The sequence below is a fragment of the Musa acuminata genome, chromosome BXJ3-8 (genome assembly GCF_036884655.1).
Source record: "Musa acuminata AAA Group cultivar baxijiao chromosome BXJ3-8, Cavendish_Baxijiao_AAA, whole genome shotgun sequence".
NCBI classification, from domain to species: Eukaryota; Viridiplantae; Streptophyta; class Magnoliopsida; order Zingiberales; family Musaceae; genus Musa; species Musa acuminata.
The window spans coordinates 40,030,806-40,055,098 of record NC_088356.1 but is presented as its reverse complement, the minus strand read 5'-3'; the positions used below and the strand labels follow the sequence as shown (position 1 = coordinate 40,055,098).

Here is a 24,293-nt window from a genome sequence, read left to right as displayed (position 1 = left end):
TGGATGCAGCTGGTCTCATAGCTACTCGTGTAGGGACACTAGGGATATAGTACAGGTGCTCATTGGAAAATGAGTTCATTGATTGATCCGCTTACGGAATGCTGGATGGTTGATGATGCCTTATTGTCAAACAGTGATTCCGTAGTCCTAGTGGTATATCTGGTTCTTAGACTTGAGACACCAAGGATGTCCTGTATGAGTGCTCCACTCTTTGATACCAGACTTATAGGTTTGGTTGTCCCAGATCTAGTACAACTGGTCATTAGGAGTGGTAGTCGACCTTACGAGGGCTATTGAGTGTCGATAGAGGATCATCCACTCTTGGCGTCATGAGAGGAATATCCCATGTGTTCTTGCTCAGACAAATCCCTGACTAGGGTCATTCGGGTTGAGAGAGAAAGAGTTCCCCGGGACAATCCGATTAGAGCGAGACTTGAGTAGAAACTGTATGGGTCTGACAGCACCGTGCTCGATATATGGTCTCTGGGATATTAGATGGATGAGGGACTATAGGTACACGGTAACTGAGGACAGACAGGTCCAATGGATTGGATTCCCCTGTATCGTCTGGGGACTACGGCGTAGTGGCCTAGTACGTCCGTAGTCGATGAGTCGAGTGAATTATTACAGAGATAATAATTCACTGAGTTAGAAGGAGTTCTGACAGGTATGACTCACGGCCAGCTCGATATTGGGCCTAGAGGGTCACACACATATGGTAGGCATTGCGATGAGTAGAGGTTCGGATATGAGATATCCGACGGAGCCCTTGTCTTATTGGATGCAGATCCAATACCCACTAGGGGAGGACCCATTAGGGTTTGACATGGGACCTCTATAAATAGGAGGGATTCAGAGCCTCATAGGCTAGAGCTTTTGTTTCTTTTTCCTATTCTCCTCTCCCTCTCCACCTCAGAGCAGGCCTAGAGTTTTGAGGAACGTCGTCGCAACCCTACTGTGTGGATCACCGCTAGAGAGGAGGATGCTTGACCTCCTTCACCCTCTCCTAAGGATCTGCAAGGAAACAGGGATATACGATCTCCTTAGGTAACACAATCTACTCTATACGCAGTTTTGAGTTTCGCGGATTTTGCGCACCAAACTTCGCACGACGATGAACATCTTTTTGGGAATTGGGGATTTTATTTTCTTGTTCTTCCGCTGCGCATGTGATGTCGCCCCCAAGATTTCCCAACAGTTGGTGCCAATATCGTTCCTAAACTCCCTATGTATTATGGGAGGTGACGACCGTTATGTGGTTCTCATCTTTTGGAGAGGAACTAGGGACCCTCAATAGAAATCAGCATTACAACTGAGAAAGGGATACGAAAATGTGAATTAACATTCGTGGCTGCTATGAAGCTAGAGCTACTCGATAAGTAGGTCATTCATGAACCTACTATAGTGGCAAACATTCTCAAAGAGTTTACAGATATTATGTCACTCGAGTTGTCGAAGACTGTCGCCACGAAAAGGCGTGAATCATCATATTAAGCTAGAGCTAGGAGTGAAGCATCTAGTGAGACCACCATACTGTATGCCCCCTCTAAAGTTGGCAGAGCTCAGAAAGCAGTTAGATAAACTGCTAAGCAGTGGTCTCATCCATAATTCCAAAGCACTATTCAGAGCTCTAGTTCTCTTTCAAAAGAAACAAGCTAGGAGCCTCCAACTATGTGTCGACTATCGAGCCCTCAACAAGGTGATGGTCAAGAACAAGTATCTCATCTCATTCATCAGGGACTTGTTCGACCAATTGGGCAAAGCAAAGTATTTCTCCAAAATTGACCTCCGGTCGGGGTATTAGCAGGTGCACATTGTTGAAGACGACGAAGCGAAGACTACTTGCTTTCGGCTTGACCAATGCTCCGGCCACATTCTGTACCCTTATGAACTAACTATTTAAGGAGTATTTGGATAATTTTGTGGTTGTCTACTTAAATAATATCGTCATTTATAGCCAAACACTCGAGGAGCATGTCAAGTACTTTTGAACAAATTTCAAATTTCTCAGAGAGAACACTTTGTTTGTGAAAAGGGAGAAATACTACTTTGCTCAGACGAATATCTTATTCTTAGGGCATCGAATTGGTGATGGTTTCATTCGAATAGACAAATCAAAGGTGCAAGCTGTTGCGGAATGACGAACTTCAAAGAAGATGTCGGAACTGAGATCCTTCCTTGGTTTTGTCAACTACTAGCGGTGCTTTATAGTTGGGTATTTAAAGCGCAACTCCATTGGCGGAGTTGCTGAAGAAGGAGCAGCCTTGGAGATGGTCTGACAAATATGAAGTAGCATTCTAAGATCTAAAGGTTGCTGTTTTGAAATAATCAATGCTCAAATTGTCGGACTATAGGGAGCCATTCGAAGTTGATACAGATGCTTCAGACTTTGCTATTGGGAGAGTACTCATGTAGGATGGTCACCCGGTGGCCTACGAGAGCCACAAGCTCAACAAGACCGAGCGACGATATCTGGCGCATGAGGAGGAGATAACAGTAGTGGTTCATTATCTACGAGATTGACAGCACTACCTTCTTGGATTTTGATTTGTATTGATGACAAACAACATCACTTTGAGCTACTTCTAAACTCAAAAGAAACTCTCCCCAAAGCAAGCATAATGGTAGGACTTCCTGGTCGAGTTTGATATGACAATGGAGTATAAACCCGGAAGAGCAAATGTCATGGCCGATGCACTGAGCCAAAAGGTGGAGTGAGTGAATGCCATGCAGTTGGAGAGTGGAGACCAAGCAAGTCAATTGTACTCCAACTTCCTTTATAATATCAAGGATAGACTGTATAGTGATCCTCAAGTAGTAACCTTGATGCAACGAATCAAAGAAGATAAGGCACAGTGATTTTGGATTTAAGAGAGACTCATCTACACAAAAGAGAATAGAGTTTATGTTTCTTGAGTGGACAATTTGAGGCATGAACTTTTAAGAGAGTGTCATGATTCCCTTTAGGCAAAACTTTCAAGCATTCACTAAACATTGGCTCTCATAAAGATAGCCTTTTACTACTCAAAGATGGGGACTAATATGGAGAAATATGTATTAAGATCAATATGACACTAAGAGGGGAGGGGGGTGAGTCAGTGGATAGATAAAAATTTTGTTGATTTGGAAAATTTCGTTTGATGAAAACCAATATTGGAAGCATTTAACTTGAAAGCATTTGTAAGCATAGTGAAAGCATTCGTAACAAGTAAATCAGTTTGCAATATGAAGATGAAAAGCTTAAAGTAAATGCAAACCAGATATATATTGATTCGGTCATTGTGACCTACACCTACTCCCGATTCCTCTTTATTCGAGGCCACCGACTTCCACTACCGGTCTTCTTTCAATGGGCGAAGACCAACTACCCTCTTATAAGTCTTTCTCCTTTTCACGGGTTTAGGAGACAACCCTTACAAGCCTCACACCTCTCTTGAATGATCTCAAAACTAGAAGGGAGGAGGACACTTAGTAATTTTACAACCTAAAATAACAATTCCTTTATGCTCTAATTTATGCTTATCCATGCAGGAATAGCTGAGGTATTTATAGACCCCAAACAGCTTCAAAAATGGAGCTAAAAAAGATCTCCTCTCAGGTTTCTGGAGTACTGACAGTTCCACCGCTTGTGTTGGGCGGTACTACCGTTTGTAGCACTTACACTAGGCGATACCACTACTCAATCTGGGAGACTATGTCTAGGCATTACCACCGTCTGACACTGAATGGTACTACTCAGTTTGGTGGTACTATCGCCTGACATAATCTTGGAGACTGAGCCTCTAGCGGTGCCACCACCTAACCCAACTTTTGGGTCACTGAATGAGCCTTTCTCATGGCCCAAAATAGCCCCAATCGAGCCCATTTGACTCATAATTGAGTTAGCTTAATTACATTCTAAACCAACCCAATTACAACCAAAACTATTTTGATCTAATAATTATTATAAAACATTAATCATATGTTGTCTGGCATGTCATTGGTTTATTGATGCTTCGTCCAATCCTTCAGCACATCATCCTCTTTTGCAGCCTTTTGCCCAATTGGCATGTTGACCTCTGCAACTTCAATCTCCTTGGCGCAATATCTGCTCTTCTAGGCCCGATGCCTAAACTTATGGCACGAAGCCTTCTGCCGATATGTCGATCGATCCTCCGACTTGACGTACAATCTTCTGACATGTTCCACTCTGGCCTAACATTGATTCTTCATACTTTAATTGTCTCTTATGATCGAACCTAGTCCTGTGTTAGTCAAAACACAGATTAAATCATAAACTCTATCAATTGGTTTCATCATCAAAATCCGAGATTCAACAATATGTTCGAGTGTGCCTTACTTGCCAACAAGATAAGGTGGAGTAGTAGAAGCTAGTAGGACTTTTGGAGTCATTGCCCATACCAAAAAGGTCGTGAGAGAGCATTTCCTTGGACTTCATATCAAGCTTGCCAACAATAGGGGGACTCAGATCGATACTCGTGTTGGTCGATCGATTTTCAAAGTATGTAACTTTCATTGCTACACACCTACACTATTCAGGAGAGGAGGTGGCCAAGCTGATGATGAAGAATGTAGTGAATTATTGGGGAGTCTCATATAATATCATCAGTGATCGAAACACTCGGTTTCTGGGATGATTATGGACTGAGCTATACAAATTATTGAGGTCTAAGTTATACTTCTCTACAAGCCTCCACCCCCAAATAGATGGCCAAACCAAAAGGATAAACTCGGTCTTTGAGCAATATCTTTGGCACTATGTGAGTGCCAACCAACGAGATTGGGTGAAGCTATTGGACATAGCCAAATTCTCCTACAACTTACAACAGAGCTCTACGTCCAACAAGAGCCTATTCGAGATCATTATAGGACAATAACCATCGACTCCTCACACCTTGTCTATCGAGTATACTAGGAGTAGTCCGTCAGCATATCACTTTATAAAAGAATGACACCGAAATATAGATATTACGTGGGCTTACTTAGAGAAGGCGGCGAAAAAGATGAAGAAGTGTGTAGACTTGAGAAGGCGACCGCAAGAGTTCAAAGTCAATGATTTGGTGTTGGTGACACTCCAACCAGCATCACTCCAATTCTTTAGGAACAAAGTACACAAAGAATTAGTGCGCAAGTACGAAGGGTCTTTCCCAATTATCAATAGGGTGGGCAACGTCTCTTACAAGTTGTAGCTACCGTCGTGGCTCAAAATTCATAATGTCTTTCACGCCAGCAACTTGAAAGTCTACCACTTAGATCCACAAGATACTTCCCCAAGTGTTCCAACTTGGCTACCCCCCACTAGAGCCTCATACGAGAAATGAGTTGAAACCATTTTAGTGGATTGCAAGATAAAGCTACTCAATGGAGCTGAGCAAACTGAGTACTTGGTGAAGTGGCGAAAGCTTCCCTGAACCGAAGCCAACTGGGAGCCCGAAGATGCCCTATGACATGAAGAAGCAGTCGTCAACAACTACTAATAAGCGTCGATAATTTAAGTGGGAGAGAATGTCATGAACGATCATCGTGCACCCATAACAACTTCATTCAACGGACTATTCGTCGCTTTTTTATATATGTACATATGCTTGACATCATGTTTTGCCCTGGTTTTATATGTTTTTTCTTGTAAAAATACATGTTTGAACAGATTATAGTGCTATAGTGCGATCGCTCGCTACACCGGGCCAAATTTCACCAAAATGGCTCCATTTTCACGTGCCACAACCTATTTTCTATAGACCGTAGTTGCACGTAAAACATCAATCATCTCAGTATCTGGAACCTCCCGAGTGGCACCATGGATGATGGAGCTTCGGTATAGTATCGGGCGTTGAACAATCTTCACAAGTTTGCACGTTAAATTGACGGGAACTTTCCTTCCCACCTGGCACCCGGTGAGCAGTTATTTGCATACTTGCAACTGTTTGTTCAACCTTTTAAAGTCCTTGTTTTCCTCCTTTCTCTCTTTTCTCTCATGCACACAAGATGCATGTTGAATTGCTTGTAAAGCTTCCCCTTTTGTGAGACATCGAGACTTGTCTATCGCTCATTTTTGAACTAATTAACTTTTTCTTTTACAAGTTCTTCAGGACCTGAGTGAGGTTGTAAATTGGCTGACATTTTGTGGATGCATATCGTAAGAGCGCATCATGACTTAAGCAATCCCAACTAAGTCTGAGTAGTTAGCATAATGGTGCTTCACAACTTAGGCAACTTAAGCTAAATCTGTGACTTTACCGCAAGGGTGCCTTATGGCTTAGGCAACTCCAGCTACGTCTGTAACACTCTGGAGGACCTTGGGTACCGTCACATGGTGGCCTCTATATAATGACTAGAAAAGATGAGAGGACCTGAACCCCATCATGAAAGCTTAAATAACAAATGAGCCTCTTGGATATCTTGGATTTCTTTAGTCAATCGAGCGACAAAGTCGTAGTATGTCTCTTCCTCCCCTTGCCTGAGTTAAAGCAACATCTTCGTTAATGGCCTCGGGCATATATTCCTGAGGAAGTAGAGTTTGAATTCCTTTGCAAGCTGAGCGAAAGAGCCGATCAAGAGTGGCTTCAAGTGAGTGCACCACTCTCGTGTTGGGTCTCTCAATGTTATTGGGAATATGTAGCACATCAGAGCATCAAAAGTGCCGTAGAGAGACATTTAGGTGTTGAAGGCAATAGAGTGTTCAACAAGGTCAGTATTGCCATCAAAGGCTTCTAGCGATAGGAAGTGAAAATTGGTTATGATTGGTTCCTCTTGGATGTTTTGGGTGAATGGGGACTAGCCGAGATGGGATCGATCAGATTTTCCCCCTTGGCCTATTAGAACTCTCGTTGCATCTCATCTAAGTGTTAGTCCATTTGCCACAACTAGACCCTCAAGGAGTCATTCATCGAATCCATCAAATGGGTCTCGGATTCAAGTGAAGCAAAGCAATGTTGTGACAGTGTGTTGAACTCCATGGTTGGGGAGTGGGGCACTCCTTCGGTTGGCAGTTCCACGGACCTTGGGCAATCCTGAGATGCTGGCATTGCTTTAGTGGGGGGGATTCTGATTAGTGTTAGTGCCGATGGTGGTTGATGTATCGACCATGGTTGAGATAGTGGCACCACTTATTGAGCTAACTAAGATAGGAGTGGGGCCATAACTTGCATCATGCCCGTGAGTATTTGTACATGATGGGTGAGGTTTAGAAACACCTCGGGGGGGACAAGCAAGTGACTTGAATTCATCCTTAGTGGTGAGAGGCCTAGGTCATCGAAGATACACTAGTATCTCGTAGACATCTGTGCCAAAATAGATACATCAATATGTGGGAAGGAGGGTAGTTGTTCCCTTAGTAAAAATGTTATGGGTTGGAGGCAAAGCCTCCTTGTTGGAGCATTCATTGAGAGGATTGGTAGGTGATTGTTCATGTAATATCAAGTCTTCCTTTTAGTACCAAAATGTTAAGAGAAATCATTATCGATGACCGAATCAACTCGACATGATCCAAACCCAAAGGCGTATGAATGTTCTTGAGTGGCTTCAAGGTGATTCTAGAATAGTTTCGAGGTAGTTCTGAGCTTCCGAAGCATCACTTGTGCTAAGACCGAGGTCGGAAGAAGTTTTTTCAACTCCAATGTCCTTTATGGATATGGGTTTTTATCTAAAAAAGAATCCCTTGGCAAAGCATCGATGTTTAGCTTTTATACATGACCTACAAAAGGGATAACCTATAATTGCCCCATTATCCTCCTTTAATATTTTATCTATGTGAATAATAATAGGGAGGCAAACCCAAATAATCTCCATTGAACTATTATCCACAAGGGCAGATGGATAAAGGGTAATTGAGAGGGTAATTGAGATCTTTTCTTTTCGTGTCAATCTCCACATGAGGATAATGTTTGAGTGCCAACTTGTTTCCAATCAGGTTATTAAAAATATAAATCTATATTGAATGTCCAAATATTGTTATCCTTACACGGTAAAATTTTAAAATACAATAAAATCTTGTCAGGAGTAACCTACGATTAGGTTAGCCATCCTATTAAAAAGAATCCTTTTTTTCCTTTACATCAATCAGGCGGTTCTCCATATCACATAAGAACGATGACAAAAATCAATTTCTTCACCTGTCTAAAGCGAAGCCCCTAAGAATACAAATTGAATTCGGATATCCTTTATAGATATTTAATAGATATATTATTATTATTATTATTATTATTATTATTATTATTATAAAAATTTAAAATTTATCAACTAAGCTAGCAGAGAAGTGAGTCAGATCCCATGAAACGAATTCTTTACATGTATTAATAAACAACAATGACAGTGTTCTTTTTGTGTTTCATCTGCAAAGATCCTCCCTTCCTGTTAAGTTGGTCTAATTTTGGGATCAACACATTGGGTCAAACCGGCCGGGCCGAGATTCTAATTTTTTCAGGGGCGTCCGGGGCACCGGGCGATGCTAATGGTGACAACCCAAAGGACCAACAAGCGAGGCGACGTGGTTGGACTTCCCCAAAATCCTTTTCGGTTCCCCCCAAAAGAACAAATTCCAATTAAATAATACCTTCCAAGTAATAGAAAACCGAACCCATTCAAACACTCTCCTCTCGTCTCCTCCTTCACATCCTCCCCTTCTAATCCCCCAAACCATATACATCACTCAGATCCATCTACATCATCAAGAGATAGATGGGGGGAATGGCAGCAGCTGATACGACGCCGGCAGCGGATCAGGCGCCCCAACCGAGCCCCATAGCGCTCTACGTCGGGGGACCTCGCACCGGACGTCAAGGAGGATCAACTCTTGGGCCTCTCTTCCTCCGTCGGTGAACTCGCTTCCGTCCGGGTCTGCAAGAACCCCTATCATCGACCACACGCTCGGCTACCGCTACGTCAACTACATTTCGCCCGACGATGGTATTACGCCCCTTCCCACCTCGTCCCGATCGGTCCCTTCGCCCCCGTTTCGAGTCTGGGGTTTCGGAGGCTTCTGTTCTGTGCGCTTCCTGATCTCGTAAACAAACTTTTTTTATAATTATTGCCTTGCTTTCTTGGATTTGTATTCCAGCAATGTGTGTTATTGTTTTTATATGTGTTTTTTTTTTTATTTTTTTACCCCAATTTCTAAGGTTTTATTTGGTTGAGGGTTCACTATGTGAAGTATTGCGTTACCGCTGATGCTGAAGGAATCGGTTACATGGTTTTCCAAATCTTTGCGTCTGTTTCACTCTGATTCTTCTCATTCTGATCTCGTTATAATTTAAGAATAACATGTTTTTTTGCTTCCATCTTCGTATGACCTTTTTTCTTTTAAAATTGTTATCATGTTGTTATCTTTTTTTTTCTTTTTTATTAATTTTCATATTTTACAGTTTGCGATGGCACATTGAGGGTGATTCATGGAATAATCTGAATTTTTTAATGCTTGAGAACAACTTCCTTTTGTTACCTTCATATACTATTCCATGTTTTTCATATCTTATTAAAAAAAATCTTTTCAAAATATTATACTATATTGTGTAACTTGTAGGACTACTCCTAGGGTGATTACAGTTATTCTACTGCCTTCTTTCCCTTGTCATTCTTCTTCTTGTGATGATATGCATCTTTGTTCCATGACTCGGAATAATCTTGTTGTGATCCTTATAGTGTTTTTTTAATATTCTTTCATATTGAGTGGAATCTATTACGTAAAATATGTCTTTCCATCCGCATATCTATTATGATAATAATCATATTAATATCATAAACTTAAAAAAGTAAAAAATAATAATCATTTTTAAATAACATCTTCAAATAAAACTTTTAAACGTATCAAATTATAAATGCATGAAATATCAATCTGTCAATAGTCTTTAATCAACCAAAACCTAATTGGAATAGTTCAATTGACTTAAACCAAACTCAATTCGAACATGATCTAACGAACCAATATTAAATCCTTATAGAACCGATCTGGAATCATCCTAGACTAGTCTAATTTAGATTTGATTGATTTTGATTAGGTTATGTAGGTTTGAACTAGTCAAATTAGTTTGGAATCATCCTAAATTGGCTTTAATTGATCAAATCTTTTTTATTTAGTCAATTAACGAGCTCAAATCAATAAAGGGAGAGGAAATTAGACTATATCGTATAGTGATAACTTAAATCGAACCAACCCACCTAAGTCTTAGACAAGTCACATACATTGCATATGCTTGTCTGTTCCAAGTAATAGGTTGAGTTAAGGTACAACGGGCTAGATAGAGGATGTGTCTAATGCTAATTGCATAGTTTGGTATGTTTAACATCATGAACTAGGTTAAGTCTTGCTTATAAGTTGGGTCAAGCCTTACCATTGAATTAGGCCATGTTTGTCTCTTGAGTTGGTCATATATAAACATATGAGTTGAAATCGTATCTGATCACATAGACTAGGTTGTACCTAGTTGCATGAGCTGGCCCATGTTTGGCCATATGGTTGGATTGTACCTTACCACATGGATTGAATCGTACTTAGCCACATGGGTTGGGTCATGCCTGGTCATATGGGTTGGGTCGTACCTTACCACATGGGCTGGCTTCCACCCGACCACATAGGCTAAGTCATACTTAGTTATACGAGTTAGATTGTACTTGGTCACATGGGCTAGGTCATATATTACCACATGAGCTAGGTCAATTCGATCTGATCAATCAACTTGACTCAAGTTAGATCCCAATTAGACTCTTCTTATCAAATTAGATTTTATTATTTAAAATTATTAAAGAATGACTCAAATCCATTAATTAAAACTTTAAATTCATGATCTTAAATTTAAAACTAATTATATTATAGAAATTCACACATAATTCTTGAAACATAGATATATCTAATTAAATAAATTAGAACTATAATGCTAATCCAAAATTAAAAGTTTTAATAATTAAATCAATATTAAAATTCACTTAAGCTTAAGATATCAATATAAATCAAATAATCATTCTAACATCATAAAATAATTATCATTATTTATTAATCATGAATTTAGAAATTAAAACATCATTATACATAAAAAGTTATAACAATCTCAACATCAAGATTTCAAAATATAAATCAAAGCTAGTTAAAAAAGAAAGGATTTTACATCTCCTCGGTTATCCTTTCCTCGATATCATCTCTTTGGAAAGTCTTCTCCTTAATCTATTTCATTGTTAGGCTCGGTGATGATTGAAGGAGGAGTAACCCCCTTATATAAGAGAAGATGAGATCTTCCCGAAAGGTAAGTAATAATTTAATTTTTATTTTTAATTTACTTTCACACACAAAGATAAATATAATATTTATTTTTTATAATTCACACACGAAAATGGAATGTAAACTATTTACTTCCTAAAAATCAAATCACTTATTAGGAAATAAATAAATTAATAATTTAATTGATTAGTAGAATTCCTAACTTATTCAGATGATTAAGGAAACTAAGTTTAATCATTTCCTTAACTATAGTACACAAAAGTTAATAATAAAGTAAAACATCATTTATAGTAATTGATTTATATTAAGGAAGAAATTATCATTGATTATATTACTCCCCCACTTAATAGAAATTTGGTCTCCAAATTTGATTAAAAATAATATTAATCAATATAGTTAACTCTTGAAATACTAAGTCAAAGGACAAAATTGAATTAGCTTGAAAAATATTTAGATTAAATGTGCCACTCAAAAACTTTTAAGTCAAAAGATATATATAATTTTTAACATAAAATATATGATAAATTAATGAAACTCATTGAATAAATTTGGTTTTAGATTACCCATAACAAGTATATCAAATTCTATATCAAATAAATCAATAAAATTTTTAAGTTTTAAAAATTAATTAATTCTAAACATAAAATATAAGTTGAGGTGCAACTTAACAAACAAAAGCAATTGAAATGATGAAAATTTATCCCACTATTCAACATATATATATATATATATATATATATATATATATATATATATATATATATATATATATATAATTCTCATTATATCTCGTCATTGCATTAGACAAATAATATCTGATAATTAATTCGACATTAAATCAAAACTCTATTCAAATTAGTTACTTGTACAATTAAGTTTAAATATCAATGTATGATCAAATTTATTCAACTTCAAAGGCCCGCATTTTATTAATGTCAATAATAATTTCTACAAACTAGCCATAATACATGTAAAATCTAATCTCAATTTTAAGAATAATATATGGTAACACAAATTATAAAGGTAAATACCTTTTAATTTATATTTATAAAAGATCTTATAAAATTTTTGTACTTAAATTATCAAAACTTTTACATACGAGAGAATAACTAAAACTTAGTATAATATTCAATTAATAAAACTAGATATGTTAACTATAAACATTCATAACAATGTAAGACAAAATTGAAAAAGATAATTAATCATCGATCATATAGAAACCAATGACAAATATGTTTTATTAAATTTATCTTATTCATAATTATAGATAAAATAATATTCTAGGGTAACAAAATTAATATATCAAATTATAATATAAATTATGTTTCCTTAATGTACAATCTATTTTAAATTTATAACAAAATTATACGAATGAATTTTAGGTCTAAATTGATATAGTCGAAATAATAAATGCTATAACTTATGTAATAAACTTAATTTATTTACTTTTTATAAAAATAAAATAAAAATTTTATTATTTTATAGTGAACATAAGCATCATATAATATTTTTAATCAGTATTGGGATCAAGAGTCGGTACTAAGATGGGGGTGAATTAGTGCAGCAAAAAGATTACGTCTCGATTAAAACTTCGTTCGATAAAAACCGTTTCCGAAGAAAACCTTTTTGTAAATATCTTAACTTGAAAGTCATTTGTAAATGTATTGAAAGTAGTAAGTGATTAAAGAGGTTTGCAGTAAAGATAAATTGCATAAATATAAATGCAAACCATATTTTAGAGTGGTTCGGTCATCGTGATCTACATCCACTTCGTCGATTCCTCTTCCATCGAGGCCACCGACTTTCACTATTAATATTCTTTCAATAAGCAAAGATCAACTACCCTTTTACACCCTTATTCTCCTTTTCATGGGTTTAGGAGACAACCCTTATACAAGCACTCACTCTCCTTTTACAAAATTCTAACACTTAGACTAGAGGAGGATTCTCACAAAGGATTTCTACAACGTTTTTTTACTTTTGAACTCTCTATGCTTATGTGCTTTAACCAGGGATGAGAGGGATATTTATAGGCTTTAAGTTGATTCAAACTTGGAGCCTAAAACTTTCCTATCCCGGGTTCCTCGGGCACGGGCGGTACCACTATCTAGTGTCAGTCTAGCTGACATTGTCCTAGGCAGTACCACTGCCCAGGTCTGGTGGTACCACCGCCTGGGGTGTAGTGTTGGGCGGTACCACTGCCTGGCATCCTGTCAGGGGCAGTACAATCGCTCAGACTAGTAGTACCACTGCTTGACACAATCTCGAAGATTGTGCCACGACGGTGAGACTTCTTGGGGTACTGTTTGGGCTTCTTATTGGGCCCAACATAGTACATGGGTCTAGTTGGCTCGTAATTGGGTTGGCTCAATCCAAGCCCAATTACGTGCTAACTATGAAATCCTAAGATATTTGCTAAGCAAAACAAGTCCCTATGTCTATTCTTCCGGCGAGCTTCTGACAATCTTCCAACGAACTTCCGACGGACTCCCGGCAAGCTCCTGGACTTCACGATGATCTTCTTGGCGAGTTCTGATGAGCTTCTCTAGCAAGTTCCGAGACTTCTCGGCTGGTTCCTCCAAAACTTCCGATGAACGTCCGGACTTCCGACGAACTCTTGAACTCCCAACATAATCGCATCCTTGACTCCGGGACTTCATTTTGCTTTATGCCTTACTATCGTAGTTAATCCTGCACATGTAAAAACACACTTCGATCTAGATAATTAATACTAAGCATTAATCAAGTTATCCGGCATGTCATTGGTCCCTCGACGCTTCGTCTGATTTTTCGGCGCATCGTCCTCTCTTACGGCCTATTGCCCAATTGGCTAGTTGACTCCGCAACTCCGATATCCTTGGCGCAATATATGCTCTTCTTGGCCCGATGCCCGAATCCACGGTCCGAAGCCTTCTGTCGATACGTCGACCGATCCACTAGTCCGAAGTCCAATCTTCTGACATGTTCTCCTCCAGCACAACTTGATTCTTCCTGCTTTAATTATCTCAACTTGATCAAAGCATCCAGCATCACTCAAAACACAGATTAAAACATAAATACATATCAATTGATTTCATCATTAAAATACGAGATTCAACAATCTCCCCTTTTTTTATGATGACAACCAATTGATGATGGAGTTAATCTTAACTCCCGGAGTTTAAATAAACTCTCCCTATCAATATGCCTTATTGATAGTAACTCTTGGATTCAAAAATCCAAGCAAACATGTCATGATCAAATCATGCATGACATTAACATACTTCTCCCCTTTTGTCATCAACAAAAAGGAGAAGTTCCACTTTCTAGGTGTTTAGAAATACAAGTTCAAATCATTGCATGAAAACATAATATCAAGTTTTATCATCATGCAATTTGAAGCTAGAAAATTTAGCAAATGTTATATCATGCTTAAAACATTCAAGCTATCAAGTTGTAGATATGCAAGTTTTACAACATATAAGCTAGCAATAATTTAGAGTCATGCAAGTTTGCAAATTTGCTTTTCTTTGCGATGTGCAAGATAGCATATTTTTGCATTTTCTTGAGATTTCAAGCTAGCAATTCTTGGTGATGTTCAAGATAGCAATTTCTTCTCTTTTGAGAAGTGTAATTTTTGCTTTCTTCTTGAATTGTGCAAGCTACCGATCTCCCCCTTTGTCATTGTTAAAAAGAAGGGAAGACTCTTTACATCAATTTTCAAATTATGTCAAAGGTAAAGTAACAAAGATGAAAAATCAAGTCGTGAATATCAAAACAATTTTTCATCATGAATATTTTATCATTGCATGCATCAAAATAATATCATGAGTGTTTCATGCATTCATATCATCACATGAAGAATATAAAAAGAACTTGGTGATGAGATATACTTCATAAACTTAAAGAATTTTACATAATAAAATTCAAGTCATAAACCTTAAGAGATGTCATGAGAGAACACATAAACGATCTTAATTTATGTATAATATCTCTTAACTCATTATGAATCATAAAAATTATAATTTCAAAAAATCAAGAGAAACTGTGATTCATTTTAACAAATCTCCTCGTAAAGAATTCTTAGGAGATCATAAAAAATCTTGATTCATATAAAAATGTCATGAGAGATTATGATTTCGATAAAACTCATTCAAATTCATCAAATCATTTTCATAGTCCAAGAGATTCATAAAAGCATAATATACATGGATTCATTAATCTTATCGAAAAATCAATAAGATAGAGATGTTTCATCTTAAGTTATTGGTTTCATACAAGTATGCATTTATCTTTTTATTGCAAATAAAAACATGTATCAACTTTTAGGATCGAAAAGTGAATTTCATCATAAAAACCATTAAGACCAATAAATCACAAAAATCATCATGTATAACTTTAAAATCTCATGCATAAAGTTGTCAATCATGGTATCAAATTATTTAATATTTTCACGACATCATTATGCATTACTTCAAATCAAACATAATTTTATTTAATTAAAATCGAGAAATAATAATGGAAATCAACATGATACACATTATTACTTCTTAAAAAATATTCATAGGATCATCATTAGATTTAAATCTAACATTTTATTTCATTAACATATAACATGTAATTTTCATTATCATTTTCAAAATTACTAGCATGATCATAATTTTTATATTTTTATTTTTAAACATGGAATTTTCAAGAAAAATTAATTCTAAACAAAAAAATTGCATCATAAAAAGCATCATGTAATTTCGAAGTAAATTAGAGGGATTTCGATTACCTCACCGTTGAAAGTAGTTAAGGCATAATTTGCCACCTCGCCTTTGTTGATTTTCTTCTCGTCTTCGAAAGAGCTCGATTCATCCAAATTTGTGTTCTTCTTCTTGCGTTTAAAGCAAGTAGTTCCATTCTTTTTGCTTTTTAATTTTTGTTTCATGAACTTTTTAAATTTCATTTGTGGTTCAAGTTCACCATCACTTTGAGCTTATGCTCAAGTGGTCTTCAATTGTTCTATGTCCCAAATCCTTTCTGTTCTTTGGAAGGTGGTTCTTAAGTTCTTCACGTGCATTACACGTCATTTCATATGTGATCAATTAACCAATTAGTTCTTCAATCGAAAAATAGTTCAAGTTCTTTGATTCTTATATTGCCGTTATTTTCGAATCCCAATTTTTTGAAAGCGAACATAAAATCTTGTTAACGAGTTCAAAATCTGAAAAACTTTTACCAAGTGCTTTTAAACCATTGACGACATCCGTAAAACTGGTGTACATGCCAACAACGGTTTCGTTTAGTTTCAAATGAAAAAGTTCAAAATCGTGTCTTAAAAATTTAACTTTAGAATCCTTAACACTACTTGTGCCTTCGTGTGTGATTTCAAGAGTATATCATATGTCGAAAGTCGTTTTGCAAGTAGAAACCCGATTAAACTTGTTTTTGTCTAAGGCGCAAAATAAAGCATCCATAGCTTTAGCATTTAAAAAAAACGTCTTCTTCTCCAAATCATTCCAATCTTTCATTGGAAGAGAAGACCTTTTAAAACCGGATTCGACAATGTTCCATAAGTTCAAATCCAAAGAAAGCAAAAAAACTCTCATTCGAGTTTTCCAATATGTGTAGTTCATCCCATTGAAAAATGAAGGACAAATGAGAGAGTGACCCTCTTGAAAGCCGAAAAGAGCCATTTCTATTTGGATGTTAAACCAAATTAGAAAATGAGACTCTGATACCAATTGTTAGGATCAGGGCTCGGCACTAAGAGGGGGGGGGGTGGGTGAATTAGTGCAGTAGAAAGATTACGTCTCGATTAAAACTTCATTTGATAAAAATCGTTTCTGATAAAAAATTAATTTCAGAAACTTAACTTGAAAGCGTACATAATGAAATGAAGGCAGTAAGCACTTAAGAAAGTTTGCAGTAAGGTAATAACAAGAATGAAATGCAAACTAAAGAATACGGTAGTTTATAATGTTTCGATCGTCGTGACCTATATCCACTCCTCCGATTCCTCTTCCGTCGAGGCCACCGGCATCCACTAACGATCTTCCTTCAATAGGCGAAGACCAACCACTTTTTACACCCCTCTTCTCCTTTTACCAGGTTTAGGGGATAACCCTTACAAGCACTCACTCTCCTCTCTTAAACAGAATTCTAACACTTAGACTTGGAGGAGGAAATTTCTAAAGAGATTGCAGCAGCGTTTCTTTACTTTTAGACTCTTTGTGCTTGTGTGCTTTAACCAGGGATGAGAGAGGTATTTATAGGCTTCAAGTGGATTCAAACTTGGAGCATAAAACTTTCCCATCCTGAGTTCCCCGGGCACGAGCGGTACTACCGCCTGCGCTGGGCGGTGGTACCGCCCAGTGTCAGTCGACACTAACACTATCCTAGGTGGTACCATCGCCCAAGTCTAGTGGTACCATCGCCTGGGAGGTAGTGCTGGGTGGTACCACTGCCCAGACTGGCGGTACCACCACCTGGCACCCTGTCAGGGGCGGTACAACCGCCCAGACTAGCGGTACCACCGTCTGACACAGTCTCGAAGACTATGCCACGACGGTGAGACTTCTTGGGGCATTGTTTGGGCCTCTTATTGGGCCCAACACAATTCTTATATGGGCCTAGCTGGCCCCTAATTGGGTTGGCCCAAATCCAAGCCCAATTACATGCTAATTACGAAATCCTAAGACATTTGCTAAGCTAAATAAGTCCCTATGTCTATTCTTCCAGTGATCTTCCGGCGACCTTCCGACGATCTCTCGGCAATGTTCCGGTGGACTCCCGGCAAGCTCCTGGACTTCATGACGATCTTCTTGGTGAGTTCCGACGAGCTTCTCTGGCAAGCTCCGAGACTTCTCGGCTGGTTCTTCCAGAACTTCCAACGAATGTCCGGACTTCCGATGAACTCTCGAACTCCCAACATAATCGTGTCCTTGACTCCGGGACTTTATTTTACTTTATACCTTGCTATCGTAGTTAATCTTGCACATGTAAAAACATACTTCGATCTAGATAATTAATACTAAGCATTAATCAAGTTGTCTGGCATGTCATTGGTCACTCGACGCTTCGTCTGATTCTTCGGTGCATCATCCTCTCTTACGGCTTATTGTCCAATCGGCCAGTTGACTCCACAACTCCTATATCCTTGGCGCAATATCCGCTTTTCTTGGCATGATGCCCGAATCCACGGCCCGAAGCCTTCTGTCGATATGTCGACCGATCCGACATCCAATCTTCTGACATGTTCTCCTCCGGCACAACTTGATTCTTCCTGCTTTAATTGTCTCAACTTGATCGAAGCATCCTGCGTCACTCAAAACGCGGATTAAAACATAAATACATATCAATTGGTTTCATCATCAAAATATGAGATTCAACAGGTTTCCCTCGCCTCGAAGGTGATCTTGGGCTCATCGTTTTGTCTGGGGTGTTTTTCTACAGTGGCTCGAGCGTAAGCTTTACATCCCGACATGCTGTCCCCACCAGATGCTGGGTTGTCAATAATGGCCTCAATTTGCTTCTCGATTAAGACTTATGGGCATAGAGAGGGTTCTCGGGATTTTTTGATGTAGCGTCCGAGGTGTCCCCTTCGAATGAGCTCCTCGATCTAGTTCCTTATATTATGACATTCCTCGGTGTCGTGGCTATAGTCATGGTAGAACTGGCAATACTTGGACTGATTTCTGGACTCATGGGGAGTTTTCATAGGGTTGGGCGCCCTCAGGAGCCCCTTCTCTTTAATCTGAAGGAAGATTTCCATTCTTGATGAGTTCAGGGGCGATAGAGGGGGCCTCGGTAGTGACAACTTGGGTCGATCGAGCCTCCTCCTTGGTGGCCCCGAGGGTTGCCCATGGGACTGCTCTCCATGGGGCTTCTTGTGGTTCTCATGCTTCCCTGCTATCAATGCTTCTATCACTACGTACTGGTTGTCACACTGGAGCATCTCGGGGACGATCGTTGGTGGCCTCTCGACCAGTGACCAGAAGAATCGAGATGGTCATAGGCCCATCAGAAATGCCTACATAATTAACAAGGGGTGGGCATCGGGGATCCCTCGGATGTCGATAGCAAAGTGAGCAATGAAATGGGTCATCGTCCTTTTGGCTTAGTTCGAGGAGCATGGCCACGGATGGTTTCGATCTTGCATTAGCCAAGAAGTTGAGCTCGGACTCTCTTGCAAGTTGATTGAAGGATGAGACCGAGGATGGCCTTAGTTGGTCGTACCACATTCGAGCCGGACCTTGTAGGGTGGTGGGAAATGCTCGACACATGAGGGCGGCGGAGGTGTCGTATAGGGCCATTTGGGCTCGAAATACAACGATATGCTCTATCGGATCGGAGTCGCTATCGTAGGTCTCCAATCGCCAGTAGTGACTCGGGGTTTGAGCTAAAACATTTTCGTCCATATGAGGGGAAGGGGCAATTGCCCCCCAAGACCGAAGGTGGAGTGAGCAGTGGGTACCTCTTCTCTGGGATGCTCGTCGGGGTTGCACGATGGTTGACATTCCTATGACATGGCCCTTCCTCTAGCACTAGAAATATTATGCAACTTCACGCCATGGCCGAGAAGTCAGCACGACTTGGTTCGAGGCATGTATGCAAGGTCGTCAAATGTGGCTTCTAGGCTGGAGTGAGTCGATGTATGGTCAAGTCGGTCTGAGGGAGATCAGGTCAGTCTGAGGGAGATCGGGTCGAGATGCATTTTGTAGTGCTCCGTACTTCTACGTTGAGCTCCAAATTCCTACACAAAGATCGAGGTCGAGAGTGGACTTTCCGACTCAACCCCTTCGAGGCTTAAATCAGTAGAGAGATGTGATGACGAGATTAGATGTTCGCAGTCCAACCCTTGGCACTAGCCCGAAGGTCGGCTTTTATACTTACAATTGGAGGTCACCGTATGCAATCGGTTAATGGCCGCTGATGTCTCAGGCGGTCAACCTATACGCCCTGTGTAGGCACTGACTAACCTGCCTGATCCCGAGTCGTGTGGCACCGTCTCGTACAGCATCAGGTGGCGTGGGCACGGATGTAAGCGACTGTCTCATATAGGTCCGAAGTGTCATATCAATACGGTGCACCACGTCAGCACCAAAGCACCACGTCAGTTTCGATGTGGCGATTGACTGTGGCTGCAGGATGATGCCGGAATATGCCCTATCACAATTCAAGTTCTTGAAGTCTCCAATGGAAATGTAGATGGTCACGAGATTAGCCATTCCAACTAATCGACGACCAATGTCACTGTGGATTGAAGGGTGTGCCGGTCTTGACACGCTAGTACGTTTTCCATATAGCTGTTAGTGACTCCATTAACTATGTGCTCCCTTCACGTAGTCTTAGTATATTTAGGTTACCTAACTCTAGAAATACTTACCTATATAGCATTGGAATTTTTTGGGTGGTTTTGGCTCTGCTACATGACTGGCAATAGAACCTGTTGACGGTAACCCTACCACTGGTGGAACCTTGAACTATGAATTCAGTGCACAAAGAAATAGTTAGACTGTGAGCTTTATCTTTTGCGCTCAGGATTGTCTCTTTATTTGTCATTTCTTATAAGTTTCTGGTGTGATTTCTCTGCCTTCCTGTAAGCTACTCTCCGAATTTTCGCTTCCCTTGCCTGTTTAATGTGAAAGATGCACAATATATGGTGATCCTCGAAAGCACTTGACTTGTATGTTATTGCAGTAGTGGTGCCACTTATATATGTAGGAGTCATCTGATTCTAAGGACATGAAGGGTCTCTGACACTTGCGGTTCCAATAGAAATGGCAGGCCAACAACAAGGTTGTGAGGAGGTTAGGTTTGGTCATCTAAACAAACACATCCGATCAGGTTAGGTTTGGTCATATCCGGACTGAGGAGGTTTAATCTCATTTAGGATGATCCAGGAACCATCGAGAACACTCCCCTCCCCTCTCCCACCAAATCAATGGGCCTACAATGTCACCTAACAGTGCGGACTTTGGTATTGGTTAGCAGGGAATCCATCTCTATTTAATTGTTGTGCGTGATAATAACAAGTTGTGGTGCTGAGCAAAGCATTCGTCGCTTGTTATGTTACTGGTACAAATCTTTCAAGATTTTGGTCATTGAAAATTTCATCTTGAGAATAGGAAGATTTACATTGTGGTGTCACTCCGTTGATTGCATCCGTGTGACTTTTATGCACCACGTGACAACCCAATCGCCATCACAAGGCAGTGCCAGGAAAAGCGTACCACAAGAATGCAATCTGTTCACATTATATGTGTTTGCAGTCTAGAAATGAAGAAGCAAAACACTATAGATTATAGAATAGAAATACTATATTATTTCTGAGTAGAGTTCATCTGCATTATACATTTTGTCTTCTCTACTGCTGATACTGTGAGAATCTTTTAGACAAAATAGTACCTACTTTTTCTTTTTTTATTGACCAACAGCCTATATGAATTAGGTCATACATTTGAGTCATCCACTTTTTAATTAGTCATATATGCCACAGGAATTCTGATTCTTAATTACTATTTGGCTGATCTCTTGAATCATTCTGTCGTCCTTCATATGTCATCACCACCAATCTTTTCTCCTTTCATTCAATATGTTTCCGCATGCATCTATATCTTCATGAATTAGAGCATTAAACAACCTTTTTCTTGCATTGTTTAAGAGAGATTTATTTGAAATATTTGGTTTCTTTTTCAGAGGAAAAATACGTAGGTGATGTAACTTGTTAGAAACCGTCAGATTGATAAGAACATAACTGATGGTAGCCTGTCAATGACATGCACAGAATTAAATTAGCTTGCTCAAGTCTTTCTCTGACACATTATTACATTGTGATGAGCACTCATACTTGTTCCTATTAAACCGCTGCACTCCCAGGTATCAAATTCTGCCGATGGAGTGCTTAAGCAGAAAGAACAGCAGTATTCTTTACACAATCCATGCAGATTCAACTCCAACTTTATTGAGCACTATTCATTATCAAGCACATATGCATGCCCTACCATGCATAAAGTAAGTATACATGACCAAACATTATCTGCAAGTCTTAATCTTCTTCCCTGCTGCTTTTCTCAGCATATCTTATGAATGCTCTCTTTGTCCCTTTCCCTTTCTAACACAGTGCCTGTTTCCTCAGAAATCTCCCACCCACATACGACCTGTTGAAACCAGTCTGCATGCATAGCTAGAACATTATAATATACCCTAGAGAGAGCGAGAGAGAGAGAGAAGGGATCGGGCAGTACGACAAATTAGTCGAGTAAACAACAGAGGTGCTTGAAGGTGGCCAAGTTGTGGTTGAAGAGAGGCACGTAAACTTCGATGCTTCCATCTCCAACCGTGGATGGAAGCAGGACCAGCATCCCCTCCACTGGTGAGTAGGTCGGCATGAAGCAGAAAGGAGTCCCACCGCCAAAGTTCACGTCATAGAAGGGAAATCTCAACCAACTGTGCACCTCCAAGTTGGGGCTGACCACCCACTCGTTCATGTCCGCCGTCGTCACCAGACCCTCCAACTCCACCGCCGCCGATTTCGCGAAGTCGATGAACGACCTGAAGTACCGGTCGTCCACCCTCTCGATGCCTTCGTGAATGAGCGCTGCCGCGTGCTGTAATGGGCTGTTGATGAGCTCCCCCACCTGCGCGCGAGGGAACGCCCACAGTACCAGGTTGCCCAAGTACTCGTCCGGGACGGGGGGGCTCAGCCTCCTGCGGCCGTCGACGGAGATGCGGACGTCGCTGGTGGTGCGCTCGTCGAGTCCGCGAGCCTTGCTGATGACCCTCCATAAGTGGGCTACCAAGCTCTCGAACGTGCTGTACTGCCTCTTGCTCCCCAGCGAAGCCTTGGCCTTGAGAGCGGTCAGGAAGGGCTTGGTGAAGTGCGCCTTGTGGACGACGATGTCGTCCTTTAGGGGGTCGTCCTTGGCGTTGAACATCTTCTTGGTGGTGAACTCCGCCCCCCGGTGCTGGAACTCGACGCGAGGTGGTTCGCGAGGGACGAACAAGGCGGAGCGGCCGCGAAAGGGGATGGGGTGGATAGGAAGGCCCCGTGTCGCGGCGCCCCACGCGACCAGGAATTTGCTGGCGGCGTGGCCGTCGGCCACCAGGTGGTGCGCCGTGAATCCCACGACTAGGCTTCCGCAGGCGAACCTCGTGAGCTGCACCTGCACTAGCTCCTCCACCCCCTGTATCCCCGGGTGCAGGGTCAGCAGAGCCGGCGAGGGCTTAAGAAGTCCGGCCACGTCGAGCGGCGCGTCCGACGACGCCTGGAAGACCTGCGCACCGGCGTCGTTAAGGAGGACCACAGGTTCGCCTCGGGCGTCCTCCCCGAGCCGCCCCGCCCACTCCCGGTACTCGGAGAGCACAGTGGCCAGCCCCTTCTCGATGTCGGTGTTCGAGGGGGTGGGCGGCCGGAAGGCGTAGATGACGGCCATGTGGGTGTCGTAGGTGATCTTGTCGAAGACGCTCAAGGGAACACGAAGACAGGTGGAAGTCGGCTCACCTTTGTGTAAAGGCTTGACGATCTTTGACCTCTCCACTCTCACCTTCATGCTTTTACCATCTTCCAGCATGGCTGCAGGTTGAGGAAGCTCTCCTTACACCGCTCTTTGGAGAAGAGCAGCAGCAGCTTAAATAAGCGACAGAGTAGCGGCACTTCGGTGTTTGATTTGTAGTGTTAACCATACAGTGATAGAAAGTAGGATAATACTGACCGACGTCCATTTGGTAGGGTGACCCTCTCATGAATGGAATGCTAGAGTAAGAGACAGTTGGCAGCCATCGACAATCGGCAAACTCTCATGGATCACTTTTGACTTTGAAGGCAACTCATGTTTGACACTTGTCAGTGAAGGATTAGATCGTTTACTGGTGAAGATGTCATCTCAGATCCTACTTTTATAGTGAAGAACAAGAAAACATATGGTTATCAAATTAAAGATCTTAATATTTATCATTCATGTCAACTACATCTATGACTTCACTGCTGCCGCGAATCGGGTTGGTAGAGAAGATACCGATATCTTAATCACTTGAATATATTGCATATGATAGCTATAATGGTAGTAGCTACAAATGCAGTGATCGATCCAAACTAGGGTTATAGATTTATGTATAAAAT

The 24,293-nt window shown here is 40.3% G+C and overlaps 1 protein-coding gene across 1 annotated transcript; it reads right to left on the bottom strand.

Moving 5' to 3' along the window:
* Positions 1-22,034: 22,034 nt before the first annotated feature.
* LOC135645464 (agmatine hydroxycinnamoyltransferase 1-like) lies at positions 22,035-23,789 on the bottom strand. The gene is made up of 2 exons (XM_065163860.1): positions 22,420-23,789; positions 22,035-22,346 (listed from the first exon to the last, which is right to left on the bottom strand). The coding sequence occupies exon 1, from the start codon at positions 23,743-23,745 to the stop codon at positions 22,426-22,428; it is 1,320 nt and encodes a 439-aa protein (XP_065019932.1). The 5' UTR covers positions 23,746-23,789; the 3' UTR covers positions 22,035-22,346; positions 22,420-22,425.
* Positions 23,790-24,293: the final 504 nt, after the last annotated feature.

Excerpts from the sequence above, each read along its gene's own strand:
- LOC135645464 (XM_065163860.1), bottom strand. The coding sequence starts at position 23,745 with ATGCTGGAAGATGGTAAAAGCATGAAGGTGAGAGTGGAGAGGTCAAAG.